The sequence below is a fragment of the Pan paniscus genome, chromosome 21, assembly GCF_029289425.2.
Source record: "Pan paniscus chromosome 21, NHGRI_mPanPan1-v2.0_pri, whole genome shotgun sequence".
Classification (NCBI taxonomy): Eukaryota; Metazoa; Chordata; class Mammalia; order Primates; family Hominidae; genus Pan; species Pan paniscus.
In genome coordinates this window covers 63448251-63465072 of record NC_073270.2, presented here as the reverse complement: position 1 = coordinate 63465072, position 16822 = coordinate 63448251, and the positions used below count along the sequence as shown (strand labels likewise).

The window sequence follows — 16822 nt, the reverse complement described above, 5'->3', positions numbered from 1 at the left end:
TCCAGTTAAATTGAGATATACTTACACTAAACATTATTCATAGTTTATCTGAAATTCAAACTGAACTGGGTGTCCTGTATTTAATTCTCGCAGTCCTGGGCACACACGAAGCCTCCTATGAGTGCTGGCAGTCCAGCCTATGCTCCTTCCAAAGCAGTTCTCCTTTCCTACTGCCCCGTCAGGGGCCCTGTCTGTGTGGAATCATCATTGTCCTCAACTGCAAAATGGAAAATAAAATGATAGTGGTTCCTCCCTCCCGGGGTTGCCAAGATGATTAAATAACATAACAACTAAGATGTATCCGGCCCCTTCTCCTCTACTTGCAAGGCATCGATCCCTTCATTCCTCGCAATCACACCACGTGAAGGTGCCATGAAGCCACCCCATTTTGCAGAAGAGGAAACTGAGGTTGGAGAGGTGAAAGCACTCAGCCGAGGTCACACAGCTATGTCCCACTCATCTTTGGGTGACCCTCAGGTTCGGACCCTGAGGTCTGAACACTGCATTAAGCTCTCCAGACAGAATCAACTTCGGAACTAGCGCCAGAGACCACTAAGTCAATCCCAGGTGACACCATCAGCACTTAATAAATGGTAGCCACTGCCGGTGTCGCAGACGGATCAATGGGAGGTCAAGCGTTGTGGGTAGGTTTGGTTTCTTTAAGCCACTGAATTAACTGGTTATTTTTGCCTGCTGGCAGTGCAGCCTCCATTGTGTAAATGCCATCTCACTTCCAAGACAATCAACGTGTGACTTCTCCCAGCCAGACTAGCCAGGTCTCCCGAGACTTCCCGGAGGGCAGGGGCTGTGTCTGGAGTGGCTGAATTCCCCGGCTCAGGGTTGCAGCTCAGCCAGAGTTTGTTGATTGAATGAATGAAGAAATGGCTGAAAGCAGGGGTGGTAATGATGACCTCCTTCACCCTAGAAAGTGAATGGGACCCAGGTCATCTCCAGGCCCAGCCAGTATTTGCAGTGGCACCCCAAGGGATGCTGGGGGACCCCTCAGCTTTTCTCTTAAGTTGCAGAGGCCAAACTGCAGCAATATCTTCCCTGATAAAAGATATGCTGGTGGTATTGCCCCTTCCTCAAGGCAGGGGCTGAGGGCGCCCAGTTCACAGCAGGGTGCCATCTGGGGTAGACCCTGGGTATTGCCCCACTCCTGGGCCGGGGCCTGGGTCCTGACCTAGTGCTGGCTGTGGCTCCAAGAGTGAGCTTCTCCTCCCAAACAGAAGACGGTCAGTGCCTCTGAACCTCCCTCTGGGCTGGGCACGCTTGGACTCCTCTAAAGAGCCTGGACCAGCCTAAGCCACATCCCTGGGCTTGACTTCTCCAGAACAAGCCTCCTGGTCTTTCTGGGGGCGCTCTGGCAGCATCACTGTGCCTGTGCAGGGAGAGCGGGAACCCACTTCCTGCACCGGCTTTCTCTGAGTTCTTCAGGATGAATTCGCTCTGGTCTAGGTAAGTTCTACTCCGAGGCCACCTTCACTTCCCAAATTCCAGCTTTTCCTTCTCTATCCAAACTGTTACAAACACAGTAATTTTTAAAAGCCTTTTTTTTCTCTGAACACACTAAGTCCCTGCTAATTACTGAAACTCCAGGCATTACAGGAATATGTGGACACTTAAAGAATCAGGACTACGTGGGAGAGGGGGAGGCAGCTCCCCAGGGTCCTGGGTTGGAACACAGGCTCCACCACTGTGTGACTTTCAACAAGCGACTTCCTTGACCAGCTTCCCGCTCTGTAAAATGGGGAGAGTAATATTCGGCCACACTGAGTCGGTGTCAGGTTGAGTTAATATTTGGAGAGTTTCTGGCACAGGTAGGTGCTCCTTAAGTGCCTGTTAAATAAGTGAAGCTTTGAGAAAGTATCTAAAAGGCGACACACTAAATTCTTAAGAGGCTGGAGGTGGGCCAGGGAGGGGAGGTCTCTTATGTAATATTTTAATATCTTTTTAAACCAGAAGAATGTGTTCTTGTAGCACTCCTGTAATTAAAACTTAATGAACTAAAAGTACACCCCTCCCGCTCATACCCCTTTTGAACTCCGCAGCCGCGCCCCCCAGCCGGTGGCCCCTCGGGCAGCAGACAATGGGTGTGGATTCGCCCCAGGTCCCGCCGGCTGGGGCGGCGACAATACACCAGTCCCCGACAGCTATTTACATGACAAGGGCTTCCGGGCGTGTCTACGCGAGTTCCCGTCTTTCCTGGTCGTCCTCCTTGGGTTCGGGTGAAAGCGCTTGGGGGTTCAGTGGGCCATGATCCCCGAGCTGCTGGAGAACTGAAGGCGGACAGTCTCCTGCGAAATCAGGCAATGGGTGATCCATCTTGGGGGCTTCCTCCCCCTTTCTCCAATTTCTCTTCCCTGAGCCCCCAGGGACCTTGTGCTCCTCAGAAGATAGGCTAGCCCCAAGAGCCTGGGTCAAGGACCCCAGGGACGGGGGCGAGGGGAGGGCGCACCAGCAACCCGCCCGGGTGCGGCTGGCACCGAGTTCGGCTCCTTGGCCCCGGGCGTGCGCCGGGCAGGCGTTCCAAGCTGACCGCCGTTGGGGAGAGGGCACAGCGCCCCTCCTCCGTTGCGCGGGTGCCGGGTCTACGTGGGCCGCCTAGCTCTGGCCCTTTAAGAGCCCGCCCCGTTTCCCGTCACCCCGCCCCCCGGCTCGGGGAGGGGGTGCGGGGGAACCTCGGCGGGGATTGGCGCAGCGCGCGCCCCCTCCCCGGCCCCCGCGCGGTGGGAACCGGCAGCCCCGTCTAGCGCTGACGTCAGACCGTCTGCCTGCCTCCGACCGCGGTCTCGGAGCGAAACCCGATCTCCTTGGACTTGAATGAGGAGGAGGAGGCGGCGGCGGCGGCGGCGGCGGAGGCGCTCGGCTGGGGAAAGCTAGCGGCAGAGGCTCAGCCCCGGCGGCAGCGCGCGCCCCGCTGCCAGCCCATTTTCCGGACGCCACCCGCGGGCACTGCCGACGCCCCCGGGGCTGCCGAGGGGAGGCCGGGGGGGCGCAGCGGAGCGCGGTCCCGCGCACTGAGCCCCGCGGCGCCCCGGGAACTTGGCGGCGACCCGAGCCCGGCGAGCCGGGGCGCGACTCCCCCGCCGCGCGCCTCCTGCATGCGGGGCCCCAGCTCCGGGCGCCGGCCGGAGCCCCCCCCGGCCGCCCCCGCGCCCCCCGCGCCCCGCGCCGCGCCGCCGCGCCGTCCATGCACCGCTTGATGGGGGTCAACAGCACCGCCGCCGCCGCCGCCGGGCAGCCCAATGTCTCCTGCACGTGCAACTGCAAACGCTCTTTGTTCCAGAGCATGGAGATCAGTGAGTGACCCCACGCCCCCCTCCCCGGAGACTCCGTCGGGCTCGGACCCTATGTCGGGGCACAGCTGCGAGCGGGGGTCCCGGCCCTGCGCGCCCCCTCGGACCGAACGCCCTGCGCCCCGGCAGCGCCCGCCGCGCCCCGGGCGCGCCCTCCCGGCTCGCGGCAGCTGGCGGCCGGCCCGGCTTTGTCCCGCGGCGCTGCGAGCCTGGCACGGCCCCCGCTGTCCGCGCCCCGCCCGCCCGGACTCGGACCCGGGGCTCAGCGGCGGCGCACGGCGCGGGAGGGTTGAGGCGGGCGGATCCGTGAAGTTTCCATATTATTTCCCTAAGGGCAGTCGCGATGGAGCATTTAGGCCGGCTCTTTATCAACTTTGGGCGGGGGTGGAGGGGCGTGTGAGACACTGTCTGGTCTGCGAGGTGTCTGGGGCTCCGGGCGTGTGTCTGGAGTGTTCGCGGCGCTGTGTCTTGGGCTCTGAGTGGATGTCCGTGCGTCTGTGGAGTGTGCGTGGCTGCGTGGCTCTGTCTGGGTCTTCGGCGTCTCTCGGGGTGTCTGGGGGTCTGAGTCGCGGTCTTGCCCAAGAGTGCGTGTCACCGAGTCTCCCTGCCTCTCTCTGTGTGTCTTTCCCGTGTCCGGGCCGGGGTGCCTTTCTTGAGCGTGTGCATCTTTCTGGGGGTCTGGTCTGGTTGGGCCGGATCTGGGGACCGTGTGTGTCCAGGTGTCTGAATCCAGGGCTCAGCGCTGGCCCGTCTGGCCCAGCGTGGATCTTGAATGTGTGTGTGTCATTGTGCCAGTGTCTGTGTCCCCGACGCACCTATAAATAGCCTCTGTCTGGACAGCTTGGTTCAGTCTGGCTGAGACCATGGTTACAAAGGAGTCAAAGTTTGGGGCTGTTTGTGTTTGGGACTGCCTGGCCCTAAAAGGGATGAGTGGACCAACGGTGGGGAGTGGGGTTTTGAACCTTGTCGCTAACGCAGCCGCCTGGGCACCCAAAAGTTCAGATAAGTAAGTCTCTACCTCCTGCACACACAGCCCACCTAGGTGGACATTTGGTTGAGTGGAGAATTGAACCACTACCTCCCGGGTTCTGGCTTCTAGCTTCTAGCCTACACCTTGTCCCCCAACCCACCTTTTCGGGGACCTTTTGCTTCCCTGAGCTTTAGTTTCCCCATCCCCAACCTGAAGAAGCACGCCAGGTGAAGGGGCACACAGCCCTTCCCTGCTGGGGGCCAGGCTGCCCCTAGCTGGGGCCCGGAGCTGAGAAGCAGCCGCTGTGGAATGAAGGCAGTGTCTGGGCGGCTCATAAGCAAGTGTCCGCAGGCGGCTGCCAGTTTGTGGCCCCTGAGCCTATACAGTGAGCTTCAAGTGGTAAAAATAACCAGGCTGGCCGGGCTTTGGTGGTGGGTCCTTCCATCCATCCACCTCTCCACACTCCCTCCCAGCCTGGAATGGAAAGCTCTCCCCCTACCCCACCCTAGCTGGCCTGTGCCAGACTAGCGAGGTGCCAGGAGGACCTGCCCAGAGCCAGCGTTTGCGGAACCGACTTGCCTTCCCAGAGGCCCTTTGTGAACTCAGGAGGCTAATGAAATGCACGAGGATGTTATTAAAATACATTCGCACACGTTTGGAGAGTCTTGCCTTAGATGGATTGCTGCTTCAGTGCCCTCCTTGCCTCACTTTTTGCCTTTCGCTCTGTAAAGCTGCCTTGAGGACCTCCTGCTCGAGGGGCACACATCCTTGTGTCACCCTTATTCCAAGGGCTGGGCACAGTGCATCATTTTGCTCTTGTCTCTCTTTATGGTTCAGGACTTAAAAAAAAAAGCATTGTTCTTATTTCTGTCCTTTCTTAGGCTCATCAGTCCATGATGTTTTTGACCTGACATCAAGGCCTCTTGTTAAATGCCTTGCTGCTGCCCTCTGCACTTTGCCCCGCCGCCCCCAGCAGCCTTTGAGTGATTGGGACCCTTGGGGTTAATACCTGGAACCCTAGCCTGTTCCAGCTGGCCCCTGGGTGCCCCAGTTAGTCCTGTGTTCTGTGTATACACAGCCCCCTACTTATTGGAAGAAAGCTGCAAGGCACGGAGGGAACCAACCAGTCTTTAAAATGCAGGTATACTGTAACAGTTTGTTTTCATCAGATTTCCCCGAGAGACTAGGGTGAGGAAGTGGTAAGGCCTGGTGTCTCCTGGAGTTTCTTTACACCAAAAGATAGGAAGGAAGGAGGGAAGGAAAAAAGAAAGGAAAAAAGCTAGTATTTGCTTTTTCTTTTAACTAGTAGTGGCTGCTGTTTTTCATCTAGTACATGCTGGGAGTTGTTTGCAACGAGAACTTGATGGATGGTTTGGAGTTGGGCTTTGAGGCAGTGTCCAAGTGGCTCCTATCCTGTAAGATACCTTCTTTTGGCAGAAGGAAATTGACCTTGCTAGGTCCTTAAGCCACGATGGGCCTCACTGTCTTCATCTGAAGAATGAGACCGTGATGGATGAAATCTAGAATTCTATAGTCTTTCAAGATAGGGTCTCTTCCCTGCTGAGCCTGGCTGGAGGTCTTCAGGCTGGACCGGGCTTCCCACCCACTGCTGGTTCCCCTGTGTGGTCTTCAGCTACCCCAAATTTCAGACTTGAGAGGAGCCTACGCAAGCTCGGGGTTCACATCCCTGACTTACAGATGAGGAAAGTCCACCGTGGAAAGTTCTGCCCGAGGTCCAAAACCCACACCAGCCCCAGGCCAGGGTGGTTTCTCTTGGACTGCACACCCACACCTCTTGAATTTGGTACTTGGGCCCCAGAGCAGGTCCTCCTTGAAATTGGGGGCTGGGGGAAATTGTCAGAGCCCCTTTGTACCCCGGGAGCCACGTCTGCTCTCAGGATGCTGAATGGAGTGGGCTTGACTGTAACAGGACACTCCTGGGGCCCCATTTTTTCTGAGAGTCGAGGGATGAGGCTGCTGTCTGGTGGGAATTCAGTGTTCCCAAAACATACCCGTGGGAAAACCCTTTCTTTTAAAAAGCCAAGGGTCCTGGGATTAAAAGCAGGCAGCACGAGTGACAGCCTTGCAGATGTCAGCCTGGAGCTTGACGCGGCTACTTTTGAGGAAAGGACTGCTGGCACCTGGTTTTCCTGGCTACCTCATCTACCTCATTTCAGTTCTGCTGCGTCTCAGAGATTACCCCCGGGCTTTCTCCTCTGGCTGTTGCCTCAAACTTCTGGGGCCCAGATGGATGCTAAGTTCGCTCTTGGGAAAGACTGAACCTGGGGCCATCCGGTGTCTGCTCACGCGGGAGGCGTTTCCTGAGGGTCCTGGGAGGTGCCCCTGCCCTGGGCCCATCTCTGGTGGTATCTACGGTGGCAGCTGTCTTTTTAACATCACCCGCTGGCCAGAGTCACCGAGCCTCTGATTCTTCTTCTCCAACCTTTTCCAAACAAATATGAGAAAATATCAGAAACTCACAGGACACCCAGGTTTCCCTGGGCTTGCCTGGCACATGCTGTTTGACACTTGCTTGAATCAAGTGAGGGTGTAGAGACAGTGCCTTGGCACTGTGACATTCTGAGCCCGGTAATTCTTTGTCGGGAGGCAGGAAGGGCCGTCCTGTGCTCTGTAAGGTGTTAGCAGCACCCCTGGCCTACACCCACTAGATACTAGCACCCCTCTCCCACACCCACTAGTTACCAGCACCCCTCTCCCACACCCACTAGTTACCAGCACCCCTCTCCCACACCCACTAGTTACCAGCACCCCTCTCCCAGGTTTGACAGCCAGAAATGTCTCCAGACATGGTCAAATGCCCCCTACTGAGACCACTGTTTAATCAGTTAGTGGTTTCTCCTAAGGGGCTTGAGGGCCAGAGGGCAGCATCTGCGTTGCCAGGAGACCCTTAATTCCCGTCAGACGTTCGTCCCTGTGAAGGCCTGTGGCCACTCCGCAGCCACTCATCCACTCAGCTTTTACTGAGTGCCTGTTGTGTGCCATGAAGGAAAGATAGGGGCTTCCTCTTGTGATGAAGTTTTCCCGTTTTCATCTTGGATTTGCGTTTCTAAGGCGAGACCCTGGCGTTAGTGAAAGCCGATGTTTTGGATTGGGGTTAAAATACAGATGTCTAACACCAGCTGTTCTCCCCTGTGGGCCCGCTAAACCCTGGGACTTTTCACCCACAGGTTTTCTGACTGTCTGGGTTTTAGGTTGTGGTGCAATAGGGGAGTTATTAAGGGAGTTGAGTTCTGTGACCCGAATCTTAGGTCAGACAGTTGGCCGCAGCTTCCCAGGAGGTCTGGGTTAAGCCAGCTACACTGCCCAGTGTGACCCAGGGTTGAGGTGAGTTTAGCATTTGTCAAAGCACAAAATAACTAATTGTTCCTGTACAAACACACACGCGCCTGTGAGTGGGTGCTTGCATGCGCACACGTGCAGACACACACATGCGCACACACAGTCATACACAGGCACACACAGCTTCTACCCCATCTGTCTTTCCTGCCCTCTTCTCTTTGGGTTGGGAATGGTTAAAACTTCTGGGCATGTAAGAAGAAAAGGAGGAAGAGTGCACATTCTCCCCTGTAAGAGGTGCGAAGGTATGCACCCTCTCCATAAAAGAAGGAAGGTGGACCCCTGTGTGCCGCTGCCCAGGAGAAGGGAGGCCGTCGGGAGGTCTGTGGAGGCTGGAAGCGTCTACAGCAGAGTTGCCTCCCTCAGGAGCCCCAAGGAAGCCTCCGTGCTGCAAGATGCACCCGCCACCAAATTGCCCCAGAGCCACGGGGTCAGGTGTGCCCACATGCCTGCCCCCACCATCTCCACTCCCATCGTGGCCCAGGGCCAGGGGGTTTAAACGTTTATAGCCCGGTCAATAGTTTAAAAGCCAGAAAATGTTTGGAGGAAGGTGCTGGTGGCAGGGTCCAAACCTGAGGATCGGTGTGGCCCTCTCTCTTCAGGCGTTAGCATCCAGAGACCAAGTTTGCAGGCACCTCGGTGTCTGGGATCCTGCCCAAAGAGAAGGAACTCTTACACGGTGAATTTTGGAGGCTGTGCTGCTGCCAGCCTGGGGTTCTGTACGGTGCACATGCTGAGAGAAGGAGATTGAAGCCGAGGGCCCATTTTTTGCTTTTTACAAAGTGTTGCGTAACGCACGCATGGTTGGGGCACGTGCGGGAGCTGTGCGGGAGGCGGACCTACTCTTCATGCACCCTCTGGAGTGACAAGGATGGTACCATGCTGTGCCAGGGGCTCCCCGAGGCTGGGGGAGCATGGTTCAGGGAAGCAAACTCAGTTGTCTTTGGGGTGGGCTCCAGGGAACCAGGGGCAAGAGTCCAGTTTAAAGGCACTGTGGCCACTGCTCAGCCCACCATTGCCACATGGGCCCTGAGTGGCCAGATCTTTCCGTTCCAGGGCAACCGAATGGTTAGATTTTGACATAAAACTCCTGGGTTTTAGGTGCTGGCAGTTCCTTTGGTCTCCCCTGTCACCAAGAAGCCCCACAGAACCTGCTGGCAGACCCCATCTGTCCCATCAAGTCACCTGCCCTGCTGTGGGTGGGTTGGGAGTGAGACCGAGGGCCAGAGGGATGGAGGCATCAAAACTTGCTGGCCGTGTCCCCTTTGTGCCCCCCTTCACTGTCATCTGATGGGTCTGTAAAGTGGGGTGATCATAGTCCCTGTGCTGGGGGTGCAGAGAGATTCTGGCTGTGTGTGGCCTAGTGTCTGGAGCAGCTGTGTGTTCGTAGAGGTGAGCGATGATGGTGGGGCGGATTGGACTCGATGGTCCATTCTGCCTGGTTCCCTAGCGGTCACTCTGCAACAGAGTGCCTAGTGATGAGAAGGCCTTCACCAGAAAAAGGTTGCCCATTCTCGGACTGGCTGGTAAGGTTGGAATCAACAGGCCCATCTGGGGCCCATGGCCTTGAACATGGAGGTGATTGACTATCTGTGTAATACTCCTTGTCCTTGCCAGGCCCACCGCAGACCTGGCTGGCAACGACCCCAGCATGCCCGTTGCTGGTCCAAGAGGCCCCAGACGGTCTCTTCGGGTCTGCCAGCAGGGTTCCCTTAATCCACTGCCAGGCTTGGTGGACAGAGGCTGGAAGAGGGGGTACAAGGCAAGGCACAAAACTGGGGCCGTGAGGTCAACACCGCCCTGAAGTCCAGATGCCCCACTGGCTGCAGTTCCTAAGACAGCCTAACCTGGGAGCAGAAAGCCCAGAAGCTTCTGATGGTTTGGGGCTCCCCTTTGTGAGAATCAATTGAAATTTTTAACAGGTGAGCGTATGTGGGGGCAAACCATTAAAAGAAAGGCCCTGATGTCCCCCACCCCCATCAACAGGTGCAGCGGAGGGAGGGCCGGGGAGGGGCCGGTCTTCAGTTTCACTTCTGCTCCAAGCACTCCTTCCTGCCTTCTCCCCAGGGTGGGCTGCACCCCTCTGTGAAGCTGTGACAGTGCCGAGTACTGACAGTCAACCTCATTTTCCCGTTGGATGACACTACAAAGCCAAACCTTGACACCTCAGGGGTCTCGTCAGGGTCTTGTCAGGCAGGCACTGGCAGAACTGTTTGTCACCAAACCGGGAAAAATCCCAGAATGACTTACCAGCCAGGCAGGGGCTTCAGCACCCTGGGGTGAGCCTGGAAGAGCTTGGGGCATCCCCAGACTATCCGAGAGCCACAGAATGGCTTCTCTTTTCTGTTCCTGGGTTACTGATGGATTTTTTTGCTTCTGCTCTTTTTCCTAGTTGAATGTGAAGAGATTATTATGTGCCAGGTATTAGTGACGCATTTTTCTCAGTGTTCAAAACAACCCTGAGAGAGCTATTGCACCAATTTGCGGATACAAAAATGGGATCAGAGAGTGTAAGATACTTGCTCGAGGTCACACAGCCAGGAACTGATGCTCCATTGGGATTCAAACGCAAGCTCCCTGACCTTGCAGTCCACACTCCCAGGCTTTCTTTTCCACTACACCGACCTCCTGAGCTCCAGGGCTTTCTTTGCAAGATTGGCCATTGCAGTGCTATTTTAGGCTCCCAAGACTGCAAGCCCATATTGGACCATTTGTTAGGGAAGAACACGTACGAATTGGCCACCTCTCAGAGCAATTGGGTCCATTCTACTCTGGCAAGACACTGGCTGACATTCATTGGAAATGTCTCCCCAAAACACACGTGCCTTGTCAGGCTGCATGAGGAGCTGGTGTCTCTGTCTCCAGCTCTCTGTGCATCTCTGACATACCAGCACCAACAGATGTCGTGGCAGGGGTTTGGGGAGTAGCTGGGGAATGTTCCCAGGGAATCAAATGTAGACTTAATAGGGGACATCACTAGACACAGCCTCCGCAGGGGCTCAGCGTTCAGCACCATTTGCCACACACCTCTGACCTCCTGTGCTGTTCCCAGGGCCGCAGAACATCAGGGAACGACACAAACAAATTCCTACCCTCTACGAGCTGCTGCTCTTGTAGGGAGACAGGTGAAAGAACACGAGTCATTTCAGAAGGGAAGCTGAGAGGCCGCACTCAGAGGCACCTTCAGGGCCTCGCCTAGGGAGACCCCCAGCCTGGTGTCCTGTTTGTGGCCCAGGAGCACCCTGGCCTTCCTCCTGTCACACCTGTCATGGCAGTAATCGAATCTTTGTGTCATTAGCTGTGCCATGTCTGCTTTCCCTCCAGGCACCAAGCACCAAGGGGTTGTTGTTGGTTGTGTCCCTGAACCTGGTAGGAGTCTCATGTGCGTTGGATGAAGGGAGGAAGTGGGCAGGTGAACTTTCAAGAGATTCCAGATTCTTATGGTCAAGATACAGGCTTTGAAGGCCTTCATTCTGGGGGTGAGCGTGGTATCCTCCCGAGTCTCCAGTTGACTCTCTGTGAAGTGGAAGGAAGAATGACATCTGTTCTATGGGGTTGTCAGGACCGTTACCTGAAAAGCACCTCTGGCACAAAATGTGATTTTTAATGCTCCAAAGTTTCCACTATTTGGGGCAGGAAACTGTGCCCGAGTTTCATACCTGCCCTCTCTTCTAGAGCTAAGGGGCAGGTACAGAAGTCAATGCAGACCCACCTCCCCTGCACCCGCTCCAGTTGCCCTGGGTGGTCGAGGTTTCACAGTGATGGCTTTAGTCCTACAAAGGCCATCAAATGGCAAAAATGCATTGCCAGGGCTTGCTGCAGGCCCCCAGAAGGAGAATTCCTAGGGTGATTCTTCTTGGCACACACTTGCTGCAGACTGGGAGTGTTTTGGGGTTATTGTCCTCACGGAGGAAGGTGGAGTTTGCTCAGAGGTGAAGTTGAGATGCCACATGCTGGACCGAGCTAAGCAGCTATTGTGACTCAACTTCGGCGGTATCAGGTGGTGATCAGCTATTCCTAATGCTCCAGCACATTCTAATATGTACCTGTTGTTAATGGGAATGGGGGTAGGAAGAAGGGTGGCTTGGAATCAGTGCCTGCCATAAACTAATAAGGATGTCAGAAAGATTCAAACTATAGTCTGATTTTCTTCTTTTTTTTTTTTTGATGTCTTCTTTTTTCTTTTCTTTTCTTTTTTTTTGAAATGGAGTCTTGCTCTGTCACCCAGGCTGGAGTGCAGTGGTGCGATCTCAGCTCACTGCAACCTCTACCTCCCGGGTTCAAGTGATTCTCCTGCCTCAGTCTCCCAAGTAGCTGGGACTACAGGCATGAGTCATCACACCTGGCTAGTTTTTTTGTATTTTTAGTAGAGACAGGATTTTGCCATGTTGGCCAGGCTGGTCTCGAACTCCTGACCTCCGGTGATCTGCCCGCCTCAGCCTCCCAAAGTGCTGAGATTACAGGTGTGAGCCACCATGCCCGGCTCCTTTTTTGATGTCTTTTAACTAAAATCATTTGTTATTGTTTCAGTGGGCTTGGGAAATGGCTCTACTGGCAGAAAAGAGAATTTTATTTAGTAACAAGTTGAAAATCCCCAGTGGCTCCGGGATCTGGATGGTGGATAAAGGTTGATTGTGACCTCCACGAACCAACTCTTCACCATCAGCAAGAAACACCTCGCAATCCTCCTTAGCAGTGGTGCTAGCCTCCCCTTGGGCTGGACGGCCACAGCTAGAACCACCTAACAGCCATGCAGGTTCGAGATGCCACTTTGCCTTTTAAGTCTTAAGAAACTGTCCTATATCATTTGCCCCCACTATAGGCTTCTGGGGCTTCAGGGGAGGTGGCTGTGCCAAGTGCTTATTTGTGTTGATAAAAGTTGCACGATCTTGGCACCCAATAGATCAATAAACATTTTGACAGTTGGTGGAAGTGGAGTTATTGTGTGCCTCAGTTTCCCTGTTCCCCCGAACATGTTCGGTAAAGCATGGGCCTGTGGAGGGGTCTGTCAGTGGCAGCTGTCAGCCTCTATTGTCATTGACAGGTTGTCATGGATTCCCAGTATGCAAGTCGCATCAGCATCAGGAGTGGAAGAGTCTCTGCTGGTCCTTAAGGTCTCCAGGAGGGGCCACTTCCATCACTGGCTTTGGGAGCATGAAAGTGACAAATCCAGCCATGAATTTGCCTGAGTGTCAGTGGTTAAGAATACAAAAAGGTGTGTTTTTATATTTAGAGCCACGTATCTTCAAGTATATACAATATACATTTGTATTTTATGTATGATATATGTAAAACATGGACTGTCGAAACATGTGCGTTCCAACCGCCGAGGCCGGGAGGCTTCTCTGAGGTCCCTTGTTGGAGTCCACCATGGACATCCCACCTCCCACAGGTGTGTCACAGGGTGAGCTCAGGTGAGCCTGACCTTCTCCCAGCCTTGCCCTGGGTTCCCCCAGGCAGGTGAAATCAGATTTTCCAGGCCGTGTCCTCGGCAGCAAGAGAAGTAGGAAGCTGAATCAGTTTTTCAGAAATTTTGAGCAATGCAAACTGCTCTTTCCCCCAGGAGGTTTTCAGCACCAGTGGTCTCAGTTGCCTAGTTACCTAGTTACCCCTCTGCTCATCTAGACCAAATCCCGAGAGACTGCCCTGCACCCCACACGCCTTGCTTGGCCTGTGGGGCAGTCCTGGCACCTGGTAGTTGCACAGGGAGAGAGACTGTGGCGGGGTCCTGGGGCTCTTTAACATAGCTCAGCCGCTTTCTAGATGTGGAGTCTTTGGTCAGCTCCTTACTCTCCCTGATCTTGGCTGACTGATTTATAAACTAGGATTTATAATTACTGCACGGAGGTGATTAAATAAATTGTCTTTTAAGCACCTGTCACAGGGCTAATTCCTAGTAGATGCTCAATAAATGGCCACGAGAGTGTTGGTGCCGATGGTAAGTAGGGATTGGTGGTAAGCAGGACGGCTGCCCGAGAGTGTGAGCTGGGCGGAGCTCAGGTTGGCTCCTTCTTGCATCAAGCTGCCCACTAGGCTTGCACATCCTTGATGTGGGCAACACCCACAGACTGCACAAGCTGTCCCATAAGGTTCAGATGCCCAGACAACAAGATTCGGTTCGAGCCCTGTGGGGTGATGCATTCCAGAGACCACACTTCCTTTAGGGAGGCTCAGAATTTGCATGGGGCCACAGCAAACGCCTTTCTTCATTCCCCTGAGTTATACAGCAGGTAGCAGAGCTTCAATCTGAAACACCTCGTGGATGTCAGTTGAGAGATGGCGTGAGAGTTTGGTTGTGGTCAGTGATGTGCTTCAGATTCCCAGAGAAGGGAGACTTTCAATGTCCTCTTATGGCTGCTACATTTAAGGAATAAAAAATAAAAGTTAATACAGAGACTTGCCAAGTCTGTGTGTGTGTGTGTGTCTCTATGTGTACGTGCTGACTTCTTAGGATTTCTGCAAGGTCCGGAACAGCTTTCTAGAAGAAGGTGGAAAGTGAAGCCGGGGAGCTTTGCACAGGTCTGGGAACCCTGCAGGAACTTGGTGCCCGCCCCGCCAGTTCCGCAGATTCCCCTCACCGGGCTGAGCTGGTGTCTGTAGCTGGCCAGGGCTCTAATTGCCTTCCTAAAAACAATTTAGTTGGTAATAATTCTGTAAACGTCTGAATCAACTTTGCGCAAACACCCTGAGTAATTTCTTTGTTCTTTTCTTTCTACTTTGTAATTGGTGTCTGTAAAAGCCAAAGGTTTGGTCTTGCGGAAGGCATGATTCATTTATTGGTGTCTATGCCTCCTCGTTATTGAGTCATTTCAGATGCCATCACGGTGAGCCAGGGCTGATTCATATGGGGCTGAGCTTAGAAGCCAATAGGGTCACGGCCATAGGAGGAAACTGGTTTTCTAATCTGTTTATGATATGGGAAAAAGAGGCGGGTGTATTGAGATGAGGGAGAGGGTGTCAATTACATGGGTGAATATAACCAATGAGATAACACCAACCAGCCTTTAAACACCACTCCATTTGCTGCTGTTGATCATTAGGATAGATCGCAGCTCAATGCACTCCTATCTCGGGTGTATCTCTCCCTGTGTTTATGGATCTTGATCTCCGAGCAGGCTGACACGGGAGGGATGCCCCCACCCCAGACCTGGAGAGACGTTTCAAGTCATAAGCCACAGATGCAGAGAATGTTGCCTCTTTAAAAAATATATCAGCTGGACCTACCATGAAACAAATCTTTAAATGTTTAGGCTCACGTGTAAGGGAGCCTCTGCCCCATTCCCCACTCATTTCTCTAACAATGACAATTATTAGATGTTTGTGGTTGTTCATTCTTTGCATTATTCTCCAAACTGTGTGAACTTACACATGATGCCACTTATTTTGCCTAATTTTATTAGTTGCTTTGGCCCTAAATTGTCACTGTCCTCCCGTCTAGAGGGTAATCAGAGTTGTTTGCCACATGGCCCAGAGGTGTAATTATGAGTCCAAATTCCAACTGTCCGTATAAATCTAGGCTCTGCCTGCAAGGGGAATATTTCTTCCTGCAGTGCTTTCCTGTGGTTGGTTCCCCATCTGCATAGCTGCACTGCATCCTCCACTCTGCATCGGGGAACAAGGGTTTCTCTCAGGTCGTTTTCAATATCCAGCTCCTAGCTTAGGGCCAAGTGCAAAGCATGTCATTGGTGTCTGTCTAGCTGCTGGTTGGATGGCTATGAGAAAGTTCACTGGAGGAGAAATTTGCCAGTAACCCTGTAGAATCCAGCCAGTATTTATTGAGCTGCCTAGTGACTTTCAAAGTATAGATGAGGGATGTTGAGTGCATGGCATTCCATCCAGTGTCCCCTACTTGCTGCCTATAACAGACATTGCTAATCAATTGCACCCTCCATCCTTGCTGCGCTCAGATCCTCACCGAGGTGGTACTCCCAGTGTCTGCTCCCAGTCGGGGTTCAGAGAGGGCTTGAGTGATGACACTTGTTGACCATCGGGTTGTGGATGATCCTTATGGGGAAAACTGGAAGTTGTGCAGACAAATGGCTGACTGAAAGACTAGTGGGGCTGCAGAAATCCTGGTGCATGCAGCCACCAGGACCAACTCCCATCTGCTCCTCCTTGTCACCCTGTGTGAGTCCCAAGGCAGTTCCTTCCATGAGTTCTAAGGACGTTCCCCATCTGTGGATGGCCCAGCCCCACACTTCAGCTACCATGTAGCGGGAACTCCCACACTTCAGTGAAGCAGCATCCAAGGGTGACTCCAAGAGCAAGCCTCCCCGAAGAGCATGGCTGCCCGGAGTAAGCATTACTCCTTGGTTCCTTGACAATATGTCATTTTCCTTTTTTAAAAATCAGGGGTGTAAACGGAAATGTGCACAGAGGCCTCCATTTTCTCTTGCCAGCCTCTCTCCACAGAAGTCTTGAGCTCTGCTCTGAGCGCTTCGCGGCATTCCCTTTCACTCTAGTGAGAATGAGCTCTGGATCCTTTTCCCAGAATAGACTCAGAGCAGAGTTGAGGGTGGGGTTCAGGAACAAAGACAAGAAAGGGGAGAATCTGGGAGGCAGTCAGTATTTAGGGAATGAACCCAACACCCAACAGCTTTGTCTCCTTGTTTTTCTGGGTTCTTGCCGGTGACGTTGCGGCTTTTTGAACCCTAGCAATTCCTACTGACAGTGGCAGGTGCTCACTGAGCACTTTGCACACCCTGTCTCATTAATCCTCATGGCAACCCCATCGCGTGGAGGAGGTGGAGCTAAGTCACCTGCCAGGGATTGCCCAGCACACTGCAGAGCAGGATTTGAACTTGGGCTGCAGTGTCTTGGCACAGGGTGGGAGGGAGAGTCACAGAGAAGCAGGACCCTTTGCCAGCCCATGGTTGAAGGGGAAAGTTCTAGACACAAGGTTTTCCTGGCATTCCTGGAGCCCCAGGGGCGCCCAGGCTCATACCTCTTTCTTCCTGAAGCCTGTGCCTCCTTTGTCTAGGCAGGGACGAGCCCACCTTCCCCTGAGCCTCAGAACTGCCTGTCACTTGGTTTAAGGGGTGGGCTGGTTGGGGGCCTCTGCTCCTTCCTCCTCCTCCCATCCTCCACACACTTCCCTCCTTGGAAGGGTGCCAGCAGCGATCCCTGGGGCTCAGAGCAGGAGGGAGCAGAAATTGTCGGTAACAGGTTGCAGCTGAAGGGAGAAAGTGGTCCCTGT

The 16822-nt window shown here is 54.0% G+C and overlaps 1 protein-coding gene across 1 annotated transcript in view; it reads left to right on the top strand.

Annotated features, from left to right (window-relative positions):
* The first annotated feature begins 2652 nt into the window (after window positions 1-2652).
* Window positions 2653-16822, top strand: part of PMEPA1 (prostate transmembrane protein, androgen induced 1) — a 62311-nt gene continuing 48141 nt past the window's right edge. Inside the window, exon 1 of the mRNA XM_034947627.4 lies at window positions 2653-3302. Coding sequence (XP_034803518.1) covers window positions 3194-3302 — 109 coding nt within the window. The 5' untranslated portion in view covers window positions 2653-3193. The remainder of the gene's footprint in view (window positions 3303-16822) is intronic.